Source organism: Myiozetetes cayanensis, unplaced genomic scaffold, assembly GCF_022539395.1.
Source record: "Myiozetetes cayanensis isolate MyiCay16 unplaced genomic scaffold, myiCay2020 scf1, whole genome shotgun sequence".
Lineage (NCBI taxonomy): Eukaryota > Metazoa > Chordata > Aves > Passeriformes > Tyrannidae > Myiozetetes > Myiozetetes cayanensis.
In genome coordinates, this window is record NW_026086604.1 from 148,727,681 (window position 1) to 148,745,095 (window position 17,415).

The 17,415-nt window shown below is 45.0% G+C and overlaps 1 protein-coding gene across 1 annotated transcript in view; it reads right to left on the minus strand.

Annotated features, from left to right (window-relative positions):
* Nucleotides 1–17,415, minus strand: part of OBSCN (obscurin, cytoskeletal calmodulin and titin-interacting RhoGEF) — a 179,652-nt gene that overhangs the window by 51,461 nt on the left and 110,776 nt on the right. Inside the window, 18 exon segments of the mRNA XM_050336656.1 lie at nt 1,114–1,230; nt 1,513–1,672; nt 2,927–3,100; nt 3,855–3,937; nt 4,297–4,497; nt 5,201–5,340; nt 6,041–6,166; nt 6,481–6,509; nt 7,896–7,962; nt 10,334–10,552; nt 10,983–11,081; nt 11,170–11,202; nt 11,600–11,797; nt 12,609–12,727; nt 13,093–13,171; nt 13,630–13,908; nt 14,507–15,862; nt 16,922–17,194. Of these exon segments, the coding sequence (XP_050192613.1) occupies nt 1,114–1,230; nt 1,513–1,672; nt 2,927–3,100; nt 3,855–3,937; nt 4,297–4,497; nt 5,201–5,340; nt 6,041–6,166; nt 6,481–6,509; nt 7,896–7,962; nt 10,334–10,552; nt 10,983–11,081; nt 11,170–11,202; nt 11,600–11,797; nt 12,609–12,727; nt 13,093–13,171; nt 13,630–13,908; nt 14,507–15,862; nt 16,922–17,194 (3,752 nt within the window).

A 17,415-nucleotide genomic window follows, 5' to 3' on the forward strand; every position in this document is an offset into this window, starting at 1 on the left:
TGTGCTGCTTAGATAATCAAGTATTTTCTTTCCTAAAGCTGTAATGACTGACCAGTTTGGCTTTTCCTTATATCAGTTAATATTGAACAAAGTTGAAACAAATAAAAATACAGAAAGTGACCGAAACCCAACAATTCAAAACCAAAATGTATCCCTTGCATTTCTCTTCTGCTTCCCCTCACAACACCACGGGACAAGCAATTCATGTGACAGAGCTGAACTGAGAGGTGGCATCAGATTAATACAAAGAGAGGTTGGGAGAAATATGAAATGTCAGTTTTCCTCCTTTTTTTTAGATTTGTTCCTGTTCCTCTCTTTCAGCAATGAAGGCAGGGAAAGTGCTTTCACTCCTCCAGGACACCCTTAAAGAATTCAGTGTTTGTGTCCAAGAACGTGTTCAAAATTAGCAATCTCTTCAAACTATTCAAATTGTTCATTTATATAACACTAGAACACCTAAATATTTTGGCATGACTCTCTTCTTCCTGGATGCCCTAATGCCCTTGCCCATGAAAATGCTGTTTAAAATGCTACTCTGAAATGTCTGCTCACGGCCTGGGCTAGAACCTGAGCCGGCAGGACAGATTAAAGCTTGAAAGATTAAATATTTTGGGGTGGTAGAATGGGGCAAAGCTTTTCAGAAAATAAAAAACTCCCTCTTACTGCAATGGCAGCACAAAACACAAGTTAAAAAAGTGGTAAGTCAATATCTTACACATTGGAAAATGCTTATTTTTATGACATAAGTGTTGCTGAGTTTGAAGCAAATTGATACTTGTCATGGATATATAAATATATGAAGTCATATATATGTATATAATATATATATATATATTTACATTCTTATATAGGTATATTTAAAAGTCATTCAGATAAAGCTCATGGAATTTTAAGTGGTCAGAGATTGTGAACCTCTACCTGGACTTACATTTACAGAACTTTTTAGAGAAAATCACCACTGGTGATAGTTACTTTCTTATTTATATAATCAGCTCTCAATTGCAGTTGCATCAGAAGGAAGACAAGAAATAGGAAATAAAAATAACATCTTTTTCTCTCCAAGCTGCACAGAGCAGAACATAAACCTGTCAGATACACCCAAAACCTCCTTACCTTAATTATTGTCTGATACTGCTGGATCCTGTTTATGGGCTTTTCCAGGTAGTGCTGCAGTGGTGGGATAAGTGGCTGTGAAGGATCTTCATTAGTTTCAAATTCATCCGTGTACCTCTGGAAAAAAATACACGGAGGAATGAGGAAAGGTTGTTACAAAGAAAAATAGAAGTAATGACTCCCTGGAAAATGGGAGTAATTACCCATGGGAACGGGTGGTGAGTGTGAACATGGGCATTTGTTTTGCAGTGAGCATCAGGCTGCAGTAACTGCTGAGTACGTAAGATTACAAAAGGTATTAACAATCCTTCTGAGGAATCCCATTTGTGACTATTAACCACATTTCTCCACGCAGTGGGTTGTAGGAGGCACTTCCCACAGGTTTGGTCAGTGCCTTACCTTGTAGAAGTCCTGGACAGCTTTGCTGACAACGACGGACTCAGCCTGTACCCTTCCCACCAGGTACTGGATGTACTTGCTGAACTCCGCCTCGTGCTTGATGAAGCACATGGCCACGTCATCATCGGTGTCACAGCCCTGCAGGCTCCTCAGGAAGACGCTGTGGAGGCAAAGGGGAGAGGACAGCTGAGGAGAAGGGGGTGGGATGAGGCTGGAGCACAGCCCCAGCAGCCAGGCTTGGAAATCAGGACGTGTCAGGAGAAGACAGGTCGGAGGAGATGGCCGGGGAGGGGGTGAGGGATGTTGCCACATCAGCATCAAACAGCTTGGTGCCTCCTCATCCAGCAGGATGCTGAACCTCTCAGCTTGGATGGAGGTGTGGGAAGTTCTGACAAGGGCATGGAGGGACAGGACAAGGGGCAGTGGCTTCAAACTGGCAGAGGACAGGGTTAGGTTGAATATTGGGAAGAAATTCTTCCCTGTGAGGGCGTGGGGAGGGACTGGAATGGATTTCCCAGAGGAGCTGTGGCTGCCCCATCCCTGGAAGAGTCCAAGGCCAGGTTGGACGGGGCTTGGAGCAACCTGGGGTAGTGGGAGGTGTCCCTGCCCATGGCAGGGGGTTGGAACTGGATGATCTCTAAGGCTCCAAACCATTCTATGATTCTGTGAAATGCCCTGCAAGGAAGGCAGGGAGAACTTCCAAGGTCTTGGCTCAGACTGGGAAGTTAAACCCTCTCCAGATCCTTATGCCTGAGTTTAAGGATCTCTGAGCCACCCACGGAAGTGAAGACAGAGATCCCCACTCTGTTTCATGGGGGATGTGGTGGCAGGTTCATGTGTACAAAGCCAAAGGGGGAAGGAGAAGGGAACTCTGTTTTCATGGCCCAGATCTGCAGCAAATCCTTGGAGAAGGCAGAATCATTGTGCCATGTGGGCAGCCTGCCCCAGCTGGATGTGTTTGGACTGCAGGGATGTTCAGTTTTAGATGAATTAAGGTCTCTGTGAAGACACCACTGAAGTTCCTGTAAGACGCTGTTGCCTTTTTTAAATAATAATTCACTATTTTCCAGTCAAATTCACTTAAAAGGGTAAGAAATAAGCTGGATATATGAAGCCTTGAAGTTCTGAAGGGTATTATGGAAGTCCCAACCCTGTGCTCTGATTGAAGCCATGACATCATTTATCATCCTGAAAGGAACATCAGTATTGTTGCACCTCCCTATTGCCAGTGCTTCACATTAATACCACTATTTTTATTATATAATATATAAAAAATATAATATGTGTATAATAAAATAGCAAAATAATAATAATAATAATAATAATAATAATAATAATAATAATAGTGTGGCTCTGACACCTTGTATGTGAACCACTCCTTGGCTCTCAAAGGAAGGCACATGGGAATGCCCACCTGGAATGGAAGCGACCAATGTCATCAATATTCCTGAAGATGGTGGATTTCTGGCTGGCTACAGCTCCTGGGACGTTGGGACAGGTCTCTGTGTACCTGAGGTGATGAGTCAGGAGGAACTGCAGGTCTTGAATGTAATCCTCCTCGGAGACCAGCAGCTCCTGAATGAGAACACTGAGGGGAAGATGAAGAGGTTAAAAAGAAATCACAGAGAAATCATTCACAAATGCCCTTGAGATGCATCCTCAGACACAGAGCACCCCAAAGTGCTGAGATGCTGCAGTTTAGGATCTTGTGAAATCAGAGATCTTCCAGGATTACATGCTGTAAAACCCTCCTTTAAAGTCATCCAATGTGAAAAAGAGGTTTTGAAGGGAACTGAGAGCACCTTCCAGGGCCTAAAGGGGCTCCAGGAGAGCTGGAGAGGGACTGGGGACAAGGGATGGAGGGACAGGACAAGGGGGAATGGGTTCCCACTGCCAGAGGGCAGGGTCAGATGGGATATTGGGAAGGAATTCCTGGCTGGGAGGGTGGGGAGGCCCTGGCACAGCTTGCTCAGAGAAGCTGTGGCTGCCCCATTCCTGGAAGTGTCCAAGGCCAGGTTGAAGCAGCCTGGGACAGTAGAAGGTGTCCCTGCCCATGGCATGGAGCTGGAATTGGACGATCTTGAAGGTCCCTTCCAACCCAAACCATTCAGGGAACACTTGGAATTTTCCCAGGCTGAAATCAATGGCAAAATCCAATCAAAGATCCTAAAATATGAGTCTGATCTAATCCAGGGTTTGCCTGATCCTGGGAAAGGGAAGAGGGCAGGACTGAGCAGAACAGGAACAGTGACTCTGACAGGAAGGACCTGGATGTCAACACTCCTGTCAGGTGAAAAGGCAGGAAAACTCCAAGGTGCAAATACCCCACGGCACGAGCTCACCTCAGCTTCCTTTTATACTCATCTTCAGAAACAAACTCTCCAGGAAACTCGGGGATTTCTGTCGTCCCCCACTCTGGTGACAACTGCAACACAAGAAAAAAAGGGAACATTTTTCTTTTAAGTGACTTTATCACTTTATTTCTCTGCAGTGCTTTTATCAATGCACGCTGAGGAATGTCCCTCACGTGCTCACAGTCCCTTTCAAGAATTCCCAAACCCGTGGGACATTTCTGTTTCGCTGGAGGGTGGTTTGGCCTTTCCAACCCAGGCACCTCTGCACACACCACAGTTATTGTCTAATCAAAACATGAAAAAGTCTGTGGCCACATCACAGATCCCTTCAACAAGGGATCCCTTCAAGCTCCTTCCAAAAGGGATGGCTCTAAACTGCCACAGGAGCAAGGAATTTTGGATGAAAAAATAACCAAGGACGATCAGTCACCTTCAATTTCTTGTCCAGGTAAGCTGGAGAGACCCAGCCCTGTCGAGAGGGACTCGATTTCGTGGGTTTAGTCCTGACCAGCCACTTGAGAGGATGAGCTGAATCGAGGACTTCCACGTACTGCCCTTCCTTCAGGGTGATGGTCTCCCTGTCAGGTGCAGCAGGGACATAGTCAGCAGTGACCATGTAGACATCAAAGATCTGCAGGAATGAAACAACAATTATTCTGGGGTCTGGAAACGAGGCAGAGCAACACCAGCAGAACGAAAGTGCTTATCTCCATGTAGTGTTTCGTTCTCCAGCCTTTGTAGGGCGAAGAAAACCACTTTTTGTAAGTGGAAGACTGAAAAGGTCTTGGAGGTTTTCAGGTGTTTTCAGAACTGTCTCTCTGAGCTGGCTCATATTTACACAATGAAACAGAGAGTTTTCCTCCAAAGGCAAAGAAAAACCCACCCAAAAACCTCCAAAACCAGGAGTCCTGAAAATTTCAAAATAAGTTACCATTTCAGAAGTTTTAATTAATTTTTTTTTTTTAGGAAGCGTTTTTGACACGATCACCTAAAAAAAAATTCTAATTTTTCACAAAATTCTCATTTTTGCAACAAAGTTCTCCTGACAAACTGTCTCCAAGGCCCACAGAAAATCAAGCTCTGACTCTCTGAAGCTCAGCCATGAAAACAAGAGGTGCCAAATGACGGATGAGTTCTGACCACGTTGACTTGAACAACTTGTTCAAGTCTTGATCAGAATTTCTTCATCAGAATGTGATACTTTGCACCACAAATCAAACACTTAACTATTAAATGCACCTTCTAAAGTGAATTACAGCCCTAAATTATAAAAAACTGGCTATTCTGAGGCAAGGTTTCCCCTGGTGTCAAACTTGTCCCTAAAGATATTGTACCTCTCCTCTGGAATCCCCATCTTCAGACTCAGAGGAGGATTCCTGAGCTATGGATGAAGGTCTGGACCGTCCATGGCGAGGAGATGCAGATGGAGTTCTTGAATCATCATCACTTTCTGTGCCTGGCACCCGAAGCTTGGCTAAAAAAGAAAAGCCAAGTGTGAAATAAGGATAAATCTGTAATAGTTTTCACTTTCTTCAAGGCAAACATTCCCTGGGAAGAGCATTTGTAGTTAGTTTAACGTTGTTTCCTACGGATATTTAGGATTAAATAAAATATTGGGATGTTTTAATACAGGTATTGCCACTGCACTGCAAGAATATTTCTTGGAGAAATAATGCCTCTATTTTTGTTTCGAGTCAGAATTTTTCCACAAGATGATCAGGACAAACACAAACCAGGATTTTCATTTAATTCGTTTATTTCATTAATAAATTGTGGCTGAGAGTGCAACTCATTGCACTGAGTTTCCAGCCTTAACTTGGTTTTAAAATCCCACTGTGAGCTAAAACTTGAAGATGTGGGAAGCCTTGAAAGCAGGATTGTTTTCCAACTCAGGAGGGTTGAATATCTGAGGAAACTGAAATACCTAGGATGGGAAAAACACACTTCTATTTTTAGAACTTACTAAAATAGCTTTTTTTTTCCTAGTTCCAAACTGTAAACTAAGACACAGTTTGGATGGACTCCCACTAAAGTTCCTTAGTCCTGAGCTTATGTGGGATAATTGGCTCCAATCCTACTGCATAAATCTCACTTTTAATTAAATAGCACCTGAAAAAAAAGGATTGATTTTTTTTTTTCCACACAAAATAAACCGTGTTTGGCAGGTTCCTTACCCTGAGTTATTTTTGCAGACACCATTTCCGAGATCCGTGAGGTGAGTTTCTGGAAGAACTCCTCCGAGCCGACATCAGCTAATGAAATAGGGCTTTTGGGAACACCTTCCCTTCCTTCAAGGTCTCCTGGAAAAGAGAGAATCTGATTTTAAGATGGGAATTGGGAAGGAATCTTTTTTTTGTTTGTTTTTTGAGTAATAAAAGCTGCTGTGGAAGTCTGTTTTTCTTCCCTTCTCCTGCTTTTAAAATTGTGCTTGCTCACAGTCCCCCCAAAACAATTCACCCTTGAACAGAGAGCAGGCTGAGAACTGAAAAGTGCCAAAATTTCAGGCAGTTTTGAGAAAATGGGACAAAATTAGGTGGTAATCGTGAAATACATGGACAACCTCAGCTGTAGATGTGAAAGGCAGGAGTAGGAGAGAGGAAACATCTTCTCTTACCTTCTCTTGCTTCAGAGGGATGAATAGCTCTGAAAAATAAAGCAAAGCGGAGTTAAAAGTGAAAGTAAAATGGGTGGTAAGGAGAGCTAAACGAGGAACACATTCCCTCTTCTCCCACCACGGATATAAAGGGAATATCTAAATTAGGGCCCTGGTTTGGGCTGCAGGTGCTGGGAGTTGTTGATGCACACCAGGGTCGCTGTGAGAAATGAGAATTGCAGCACCTGGCTCATATGGACACACAAAAAAAGTGGGTTTTTCAAACTTGGAGCCAAATCCCATCTGAGAATTCTCCTTAATTCCTGACTCTCATTTCAAGCTGGCGCTTGAGCTGCCCAGGAATGGGTTCCAGAACGGAGCAGGCTCCATCTCCCTGGTGCTACTTTTCCCCAGCTGACACTGCAATAAGACTTCTGCAGGCAGAGACGTTATGTCAGGTGGGATCTGTGGTGTCAGTCAGTTTTCAGACAACTAATAGTGCTCAGCAGTTCCCTGTGGTTCCATCAGGACAGCAAAGTCAGGGTAATAAGTGGCCAGCTCTGCTGTGATCTGCTCCCATCACATCAGGATGCCCATGGGTTGGGAAACAAGGTGGTACTGCCATGGTTTTGAGGTCCAAAAAGCCCTTTCTTACACTGACAGCTTTCACCAGCCCCAAATTAATTCATGCCAGCAGGGAAAGAGCAGATTTTTTTTCCCAGATGTGAAGAACTACCAGCATCTGCTTGGGTCTCTTGAGGAAAACTTGTGTGGTATTTCCCGAGGCTAAAGCTCTGCAAAAATTATTATCCTGATGTCAACATCTCTGCTATTCCTGAGCTTTTTTGGGGGGAGGATATAAATTTTCACTGCAAAAGCTGATCATCCCTAATTCTCTGTTAGGAAGCAGGGGGAAGCTCACCCCACTTGATAAATGATAAATCACATTATCACTGAATCACACATCACTGGGAGAGGCTGCAGGGGAATAGGTGAAGTCACACTGCAGCTTTCTGCCTTTCCTTCACATTTCAGAGGAAAAACTGGTCAAGCTCTTTTAGGCCAGACATATTTCCAGAAGCTAATTTATGTTCAGGGGGTAGCACTTTCCAGACTGCCTAAAGTCCAAACCAAGAACAGTGAATTGAAGAGATTAACCTTGAGATACGTTTGTGAACAAGAAATTTGTGAAATGGACCCTTTTCATCTCCTTTTATTGTGTATTTCAATATTGGCAAGTGACAGCCAGATCCTTGGCCCTGTGAATTTTCTTTGCATGCTGCTCAGGAGATGAAAAATAGTTTTATATGACCTACACAAATTCATTTACTTTTTTCATCCCCGTTCCCATCCTGCCTGACCATCAAGAACAAATGTCTGACCTCGGTATCAGAGTGTTTACAGCACTTTCCATCCCTGGCTGGCCAAGCACTTACCCCAGTGTGGTCATGATGGCTTCGGACACCATCACCCGCTCCTGGGTCAGAACTTCAGCCTCTTTCACTGCAAGATTAGGGTTTGGCATTAGGGGACAGAAGGCAGAGAATGGTTTGTTTGGGGTTTTTTTATGTGTTTAGTGTAGGCACATTTCCTAGGCATGGATTACTGGGGACACTGAAATACTGAACCTGCAGCAGCTCCTGACCTGGGATACTCATTCCTACTCCTTTGATGCCAAGAGTTTGCTCCTCCCCCTGGTCACGCTCACAGGATTGCCCCATTTCTCTGCACTGCCCAAGCTCTGCTCCTGTAGCTCTTGGTACAGGAAAAATGTGGGATGCAAGGAAGGATGACAGCAAAATGGGGTCCTTCATAGTGCTGCCCCTACTCCCAGCCTACATTTGCTTTTCCCTCATTTTACTGAAGGAACAAGTGGCAAAAGAGGCCCTGGAAAGCTCTGTAAAAGGGAAGTCAAGTAATTTTAGCTGCCTTAAGGCGATTTTACATTGCAAAATAAGAGTGTGAAGCACTCAAAGTAATTTTTAAAATTATGCTTTTTATGTTACATTGCCTTTCTCTCTTTCTTTCTTTCTCTCTTTTCCTTTCTCTTTTTCTTTCTTTCTTTCTCTCTCTCTCTTTCTCTCTCTTTTTCTTTCTCTTTTTCTTTCTTTCTCTCTCTCCTTTCCTTTTCTTTCTTTCTCTCTCTCCTTTCCTTTTCTTTCTTTCTCTCTTCTCCTTTCTCTTTTTCTTTCTTTCTTTCTCTCTTTCTCTTTCTCTAACTTGTGCTTAATTTGCTTGTTCCTTAGACTTGTCCCCTGTTTATACAGAAAAGGTGCCCCTGTAATACAAGATAGAGTCAAAAATCTAAAATATTACAGAGTTAAAGAACAAAACCATTTGCAAGGTGAGAAAAGTCATGGCTAATCTCGAGAAAACGCATTTTTTGGCGCATGATTTGATAATTTCCTCATCAGTCACACTTGTTTTTTTTCCTCTTGGGCACTGCATAAAAGGGAAACCCAGAGAGTGTGTTTGTGCTGTAACAAAGATTTACCATCTGCAACCTCCACGTTGGCCGTGCAGATGGACTGGCCGGCCTTGTTGGTGGCGATGCAGGTGTAAGCTCCACTGTACTTCTTCTTAACATCCAGCAGGATCAGGCTGTGGTGCATGTTGGAACTGGCAAGTTTATAGCCAGGGGTGTCTGGTTTGATCCACAGGATGTCCTCCCGGGACTCCTCTTTCATCCAGGTAATAGTTGGGGGTGGATGTCCTACAGGAAAAGGGAAGCAATGAGCTTTAATCCTCCTAATTGTGTTCCTTCCTCGCAAACATGAGCCATGCTGGGAGTAAATGTTGTTTTGATCCATTTCCTGACACTTTTCCAGCAATAGCAGGCATAATATATATTATAAATTAGTTTACAGCACACTCAGAAGGAGTAAAACCAAAACTGTTAATAAATCTTCATAAGACTAATAAATGTCATTATCCTTGTTGTCACATACAGGAAGATGGAGGTGAAGACTGAATAAGATGCTTTTGTGCAAAGTCTCTTTGTAAGAGCTGCAAACTCTGGGAGTGAAATACTGAACCTGCAGCAGCTCCTGACCTGGGATACTCATTCCTACTCCTTTGATGCCAAGAGTTTGCTCCTCCCCCTGGTCACGCTCACAGGATTGCCCCATTTCTCTGCACTGCCCAAGCTCTGCTCCTGTAGCTCTTGGTACAGGAAAAAATGTGGGATGCAAGGAAGGATGACAGCAAAATGGGGTCCTTCATAGTGCTGCCCCTACTCCCAGCCTACATTTGCTTTTCCCCCATTTTACTGAAGGAACAAGTGGCAAAAGAGGCCCTGGAAAGCTCTGTAAAAGGGAAGTCAAGTAATTTTAGCTGCCTTAAGGTGATTTTACATTGCAAAATAAGAGTGTGAAGCACTCAAAGTAATTTTTAAAATTATGCTTTTTATGTTACATTGCCTTTCTCTCTTTCTCTCTGTTTTTCTCTCTTTCTTTTTCTTTCTCTTTCTCTCTCTCCTTTTCTTTCTCTCTCTTTTTCTTTCTCTTTTTCTTTCTTTCTCTCTTTCTTTCTTTCTCTCTTTCTTTTTCTTTGTCTCTCTCTTTTTCTTTTTTCTTTCTTTCTTTCTTTCTCTCTCTCTAATTTGTGCTTAATTTGCTTGTTCTTTAGACTTGTCCCCTGTTTATACAGAAAAAGTGCCCCCGTAATACAAGATAGAGTCAAAAATCTAAAATATTACAGAAGTAAAGAACAAAACCATTTGCAAGGTGAGAAAAGTCGTGGCTAATCTTGAGAAAACGCATTTTTTGGCGCATGATTTGATAATTTCCTCATCAGTCACACTTGCTTTTTTCCTCTTGGGCACTGCATAAAAGGGAAACCCAGAGAGTGTGTTTGTGCTGTAACAAAGATTTACCATCTGCAACCTCCACGTTGGCCGTGCAGATGGACTGGCCGGCCTTGTTGGTGGCGATGCAGGTGTAAGCTCCACTGTACTTCTTCTTAACATCCAGCAGGATCAGGCTGTGGTGCATGTTGGAACTGGCAAGTTTATAGCCAGGGGTGTCCGGTTTGATCCACAGGATGTCCTCCCGGGACTCCTCTTTCATCCAGGTAATAGTTGGGGGTGGATGTCCTACAGGAAAAGGGAAGCGATGAGCTTTAATCCTCCTAATTGTGTTCCTTCCTCGCAAACATGAGCCATGCTGGGAGTAAATGTTGTTTTGATCCATTTCCTGACACTTTTCCAGCAATAGCAGGCATAATATATATTATAAATTAGTTTACAGCACACTCAGAAGGAGTAAAACCAAAACTGTTAATAAATCTTCATAAGACTAATAAATGTCATTATCCTTGTTGTCACATACAGGAAGATGGAGGTGAAGACGAATAAGATGCTTTTGTGCAAAGTCTCTTTGTAAGAGCTGCAAACTCTGGGAGTGGAATCCCAGACTTGAGGTACAGGAGATGAGGTTACAGTGACTTGGGGCAGAGAGAGTCCGGAATGTGTCATAAAGTTACACAATTTTTTAAGCAGAGACACGAGGTATCAACCCACTTACCTTCCACCTTCACAGATAATGTGATGCTGGCACCTTTTTTCACCTTTTTATTGGTAAATCTTTCAAGGAACCTGGGTGGTATCAGCTGCTCATGGGAATCTGAAAATAACATTATTGATGGAACACAGTGAGTTTAGACCGAAAGATTCCTGGGGGTTCTGGTATGTCCTGCTGTGGCTTCTCTCACCTGTTTTGGATGGCTCCTCTTTCTCATAAGGGTCTGTAATGAAAGGAGAAAAAACAAAATGAAAAATACAGAAAAAAACATCCCAAAGGTGACTCCAGGAGGTTATTCCTTGCTGGAGATAGTACACAAAAATTTTGCTATGATTCATAAGAGGCCTTCAGTTTAATAAAATAAACTTTGAAAGTTAATGAGGTTGGGCAGGAATAAAATGCATGTTTGTGAGCACTTAGAGAAGTGGCATGTCTCATCTTCCTAAACAGTGAATTTATTGGTGAACCAAAATTAAAGCACGCCCTCTTTCGTCTACAGACTTGCCCACCTCACTTGAGCTCCCTTGGTGGGGTTTCTCAAGAAAAATAACTTTAGAAAATGGGAAAAAAACCCGCTGGAATAGAGAAAAGCAAGTGCCCCAAACCAGTGCAGTGCCCACCTCTGACCACCAGCCTGGCTGAGGAATACGCAGAGCCAGCAGAGTTGATGACAAAGATCAGGTACTGCCCAGCGTCCGCCTTGGTGACATCCCGAATTTCCAGGGAGTGGAACTCCTGCCTGTCAGTCTTCAGGATGCGATCAGAGGCCTTCAGGGGCTGCCCATTCTTGAACCAGTAGAGACGAGGCTGTGGGTACCCTGTGAGGAGCAGTTACGGACATGGGGAACACAATTCCTTGGCAAAACCCATCTGGGAGCGTCTCCAAACAGGCAGACCCTTCTGAGCAGGAGGCAATGAACCCCCAGCTCTGCCCTGGGCTGCTGTTTCAAGCATTCACCCAATTAGGAACGGCTAAAAAATTCATTAAATTCTATTTATCCATTAAAGTCCTTTCCTGACTCCTCAGTTTCTGGCACTCCCCATGTTGGCTATGAGTGTAAAAGCTTTAAAGGTTGGAAAAACAACCCCTGGGGCTGATTTGAAACATACGCAAGAAGAAAAGCTGAGGCCGAATCAGTTCTTATCATTTTTATAAGCAGCAATTGGAGAAAACAGGAAAATCCCCACCTCTCCCTGCCACACTCAACACCAGGAGGATGTTTTGGCAGTTTTTAGGTTGTGGTAGCCACCTCCTCATGGAATAAGGCAAGTCCACGACTGTTTAATTTATTTAAGAGAATAAAGGAAACCCTTACTTTATTATTATTATTACTACCATCATTATTATTATTGTTATTATTATTCCTTATTGCTCCTGTGCTCAGAGAAACACAGAACTCAGTTTTCAGAAGCACCTGCCTGTCATTATGCTTGGAGACACTTTATCAGCTGCAGAAGTCAGTGTTCATCATCAGCATGAACATGATTCTCCAGGCTGGTTTGGGCTCTCCTGGTGCAAGGTGCACAAATTGGGGTGGCAGCAGCAGAAAAGCACCTCGGAAAACCTTGTCCAGAGCTTCAACCTGACACCAAACCTGGAAAACTGACAGCACTGTGGGATCCACTCACCTTTGACCTTCAGGTGAAATTTAGCCAGCGATGCTCCAGGTGCCACGTGGATGTCATGAAGCTCATCAAAGATCTGGGGCAGTTGCTCCTCCTCAGTGGTGGATTCCTCCTGCTCCCGGCTAAGAAGCAACGGGAATTAGAAAGAGGGAAGTCAGCAAGGCAGATAAGAGTTAGGAATGAGAATGGCCTATTTTAGGTTAATTCAGACTGTGGGTCTTGTCATCACAACAGCAGATTCAGCCCCATCTGACACTGAAGTAATGGAGTGACACCATGAAGAAATACCCAGGCTTGCCTGAGGGCAGCCAGAACAAATGTGCATGTGATAAACGTCCAGCTGCTGCAGTTTTTGCATCTCAGCTGGTCTGGCTGCTCCTTTGTGACATTAAACTGGTCCTGCTAGCCAGGGTAAAACCAGGCTTGACATAAATATATGCACTGATCTCATCAAGTCAGAAGCTGGAGCGAGAGTTTGATATTTTACCTTGAAATATATTCTTTGGCACTGTAGTAAGAGGACGTCTCTGTTGCATCTGCTGCTGTCTCATAGTCAGTGCTGGTCACTGTTAAATGGAAGAAGATGTGTTTTTGATAATCTGAGCTTTGAAACTATTTTTATTTTATTTTTTTTTTACTTATTATAGTTCTTGCGTAATAAGTAAGTAGGGGGATTTAAAAGAAAAATAAGTTTCTTTACTAATTCCAGAGCGACTTGTAGGTAGATTTCCCACTAAGATTTCCCTGCAGCAGGACCCCACATAACCCTGGATTATGGGAAACACCTCTGTTTACCTGAAAAGCTTTGCTCTGAGCCCTGCCTTAAAGTTGGCAAAACCCACCTGAACCCATGAGGCAAAACCCAGCTGAACTTAAGAAACTTCAGAGTTTTACAGCTGGGCAACACATACTTTTATAAATAAGTAAATGATGTTTTTGTTGGGGAAAAAATAATTATTATCCACCTCCCAAAAGGACACTTTCCCTTGTGTTTTTTTTTTCCTACAGCACTTTTGAGACTCACAGTCCACTCGAAGCTCAGCCTTGGTTGAAGCCACTCCCATGTTGTTCTCAGCCAGGCAACGGTAAACACCCATGTCGGTGGGGACCACGGCGGTGATGATGAGCTGGTGGCACCCCTCCTGGTCCTCATTGATCATGTAGTGGTCGTTCTCCTCGATAGCTTTCCCGTCCTTGAACCAGCGGACCGTGGGGAGTGGTTTGCCGATGACAATGCAGTCAAAGCTGACCGGGTACCCGTCCTGCACCTCCTGGTTCTGCAGCTCAGTCATGAACATGGGAGCTGAAGTGGGGGTGGTGGGAGGGGAGAAAGGAGAAAACTCGTGTTAAAAGGTGCATTTGAAGAGCTCAGTGCCTGAAGACTTGTGGTTTCTGGGTTTTTATTTTCAGGGGGATGTGTAGGAAAACAGTCAAGAAGGAACTCCCTGACAAAAGCCATGAAGACACTCCAAAAGCACAGTTGCCCACTGTGCATTTCCTCTCCTCCTCTCCTTGCCAAAATGTCTTGTCCCCCTCAGGACCGTTCTAAAAACTGTTTTGTTCATTTAAGTGTAATAGTCATAGCATTTGTGGCTCTATTATTGTAATAGGAGGCATTTATATTGCGAGAAGCAGCTCTATAGAGAAGTTGATATTTTACAACCCCCTCCTTAAGCTCTAAGGTCCTTTCTCTCCCTCTAAATGAAAAAAAACCTAAAAAATTAATTTTTTTTTCCTTGAAAGTGCAAAGTTTTCAGAAAAATATCTGCCCCAAAAAAGAAAAAAAAGAAAAAAAGAGGTGTTTTTTTGAGTTGTTTGTGAGTGAAAAGATAATATTTTGACCTACTCCAGCTGTCTTTTCACAAGCAAAAAAAGGAATCCCCAAGGTTTGCTTCCCCTACCTGTGTCAGAAGTCAGCAAAGGCGGCGGAGGTCTCGCTATTGGTGGGGCAAACTTCCCAAAGGTGGGTGGCGACGCCTTCCCAATACGCAGCTCAACCTTTTTAGGGCCTTGCTCCAAAATGTCGATCTCCACGGGGATCCCCAGCGCCCCGAACATCTCCCTGAACCGAGTGGCGGCCGTTTTGGCCTCGGACAAGACTTCGAACTTGATGTAGATGTACTGGTCGTCCTCCCGGTACGTCTGGTGGTCCACCACGTCGACGTCCCCCTCGTCCGCGCTGACAAAGAGCTCCTCCTCCACGTCAGAGATCTCCGTGGAGATCTTGGCCCTGAAGAGCCTGTGGAGCCTCCTCCCCGCCTTGCGGAAGGCGTCGTCCAGCTCGCTGCCGGACGAGCTCTCCGTCTCGCTGTCGGTGCTCTGCTTCAGCTGCTTCTTGGGCGGCACCGGAGCTTCCTGAGCGCCCACCGCCACCGTGGCGCTGTGGGAGACCTTGCCGAACTTGTTGGACGCCTCGCAGGTGTATTTCCCCGCGTCCTTCCTGTCCAGGCCGGCGATGATCAGCGAGCAGGTGCCGTCGCTGTAGCTGTCGATGTGGTAGTAGCGGCCGTCTGAGAGCTCCTGCCCGTCCTTCAGCCAGCGGACCTTCATGTCGGATTTGCTGTGGGCCACGCACTCCAGGTGCAGGGTGCTGCCAGGCTCGCCAGAGAAGTCCTTGAAGGTCTCGGCAAACACCGGGCACTCCTGCTGCTTGATCTCCTTCCTGACTTTGTAGCCTTTGAAGGCGGCTTGGATCTTCACAGCAGCCTTGTTCATGGAAGGGTCGTCTAAGTCCGGCAGCTCTGGTTCAGCTGGTTTGGCAACTGTGGTGGTCACAGAAGTCTCCACAGTGTTTTTTTCCCACTGCTTCCATAATTTTCCTGTGGAGGTGGACTGAACCTTGCTGGTGACACCGATACTTGTCTTCCCAGCTTTCTTTTTTAAGTAGTTCACCAGCGAGGGAGTCCCAGCTCTGGACTCATCATCTGAGCTCGTGAAAGAGAAATCGGCTTCTCCCGTCCTGGCCAGCTCATCACACGTGGAATACTCCTCTGAGTAGTAGTGGGACATCTCTGCTTCCTCCTTCCTCAACTTCTGCAGCTTCTCGTCCTCTTCGGGCACCTCGCTGATGGAATCCAGGGTGGGCTCCCGGCTCATCCGGCGCTTCTTGGCCAGGGCTTCCCACAGGAGGTGAAGATCTCCCTCCTGAGCAGCCTCAGGGGGCAAGCTGGGCTGGACCTGGCCGTCCACCAGCTCCTCTGGCTGGCTCGCAGCGGGTGCTTCCCTGGCAATCTCCTTCAGCATCGCCGCTGTGGGGACTGGGGAGAGTCAAAATGACGAGACGTGGAAAGACAAAGCCTTGTGAGTGAGCTCTGAGAAACACGGAAATGTTATCCTAAAGCCTGAGCACAGGAGTATCAGTGGCATTTAACTAAGCATTCTGTTGGGGACAAAATGTGAATTTACAGAATCACACAGAAGGTTGGAAGGGACCACTGGAGGTCACCTGGTCCAACCTCCCTGCTCAAGAAGGGTCCCCTAGAGCACGTTGCTCAGGACACAGTCCAGATGGCTTTTGAATATCTCCAGAGAAGGAGACTCCACAACCTCTCTGGGAGGTGAACATGGCTGGACATGGCCCTGGGAAACTTGTTCTTTGAGCAGGAGGGGTGGACCACATTGTCTTCACAAGTCCTTTCCAAATTCAAGCACCCTGTGATTGTATGCATGCACTTAAACCATAGCCAAACAACAACTTTTTTTTGGTTATTATTCCTTGCATTTTTAAACCAAATAAATATATTTTTGCCCCTTTTTAACGTTGCAGTTGATGAACACCAAACTGAGACTGTCAGGAGAGGCTGGAAAGCTCTTCAGGATAATCCCCTCTTACATTTAGACAGAGCTTCACTGGCTGACTTTAACAGATCTCCAGTGGCCATGCTGGGTGCTGGGACTCCCACCTCCCATGGACACACCTCACCTGCCTGTTTGGATGTGTCTGAGTCTGAAGGTTGTGACTCACCCTCTAGGACACGTTCACCTGCTTCTCCACAGTGCCTTTAGAGATGCTCCAGGTTGTCTGGGACACCCATGGAATACCCAGGAGCATCTCAGAAGGCACCACAACCCCCATGTAGGGACACGTGGGGTCACACCTTAAATTTCTGACTGAGGAAAGTCTTAGCTGAGCAACTCAGAACTATTTGAGACACAGAAACATACTGGGGAATACCAAAAAAAGGGAAAATAACAATTGCTTGTGGATTGCTATCAGGGTTTGTAAAAGAAAGCAAATTCCAATCCAGGCTGTGGAGATGTTCCTGGGTGTCCACACACAGAACTGATGTAACACCACAGGAATGCACACTCTGTACCTTCAAGACTCAGGCTGGCAACAGATTTGACTTCAGGAGAAGCCATGCAGGTGTAGGTGTCCTGGTCCTCGGGTCTGAATCCGTGGATAACCAGCGTCTGCTTTTTTCCATCGGAGAGGATCTCGTACCTCCCCCCAGCTTTTATTTGTTCTTTTCCTTTGAGCCACGTCACTTTTTCCCCAGTTTCACTGGATAATGTGCACTCCAAGCGAGCCACCCCACCTTCCGTGACTGATCCTCCCACCAAAGGCTGGGTGACTGTAACTGGAGGCTCTGCAAGTGCAAAAATAGAAATGAATTAACGCAAAGAACGGATCATAATCTGGCTCCAAGGCACTCCAGATCACTCTGTATCACTCCAAGCACCCCATTCAACATTTATAGATTCATCAACTGTTGTAGACAACCAAAGGGAAAAAAAAAAAGGCTGGCAGCATCCAAAGTTTGCAATTCCTAAGACAATACTAAAACAACCTTCCAAGTTTTTCCAGGGA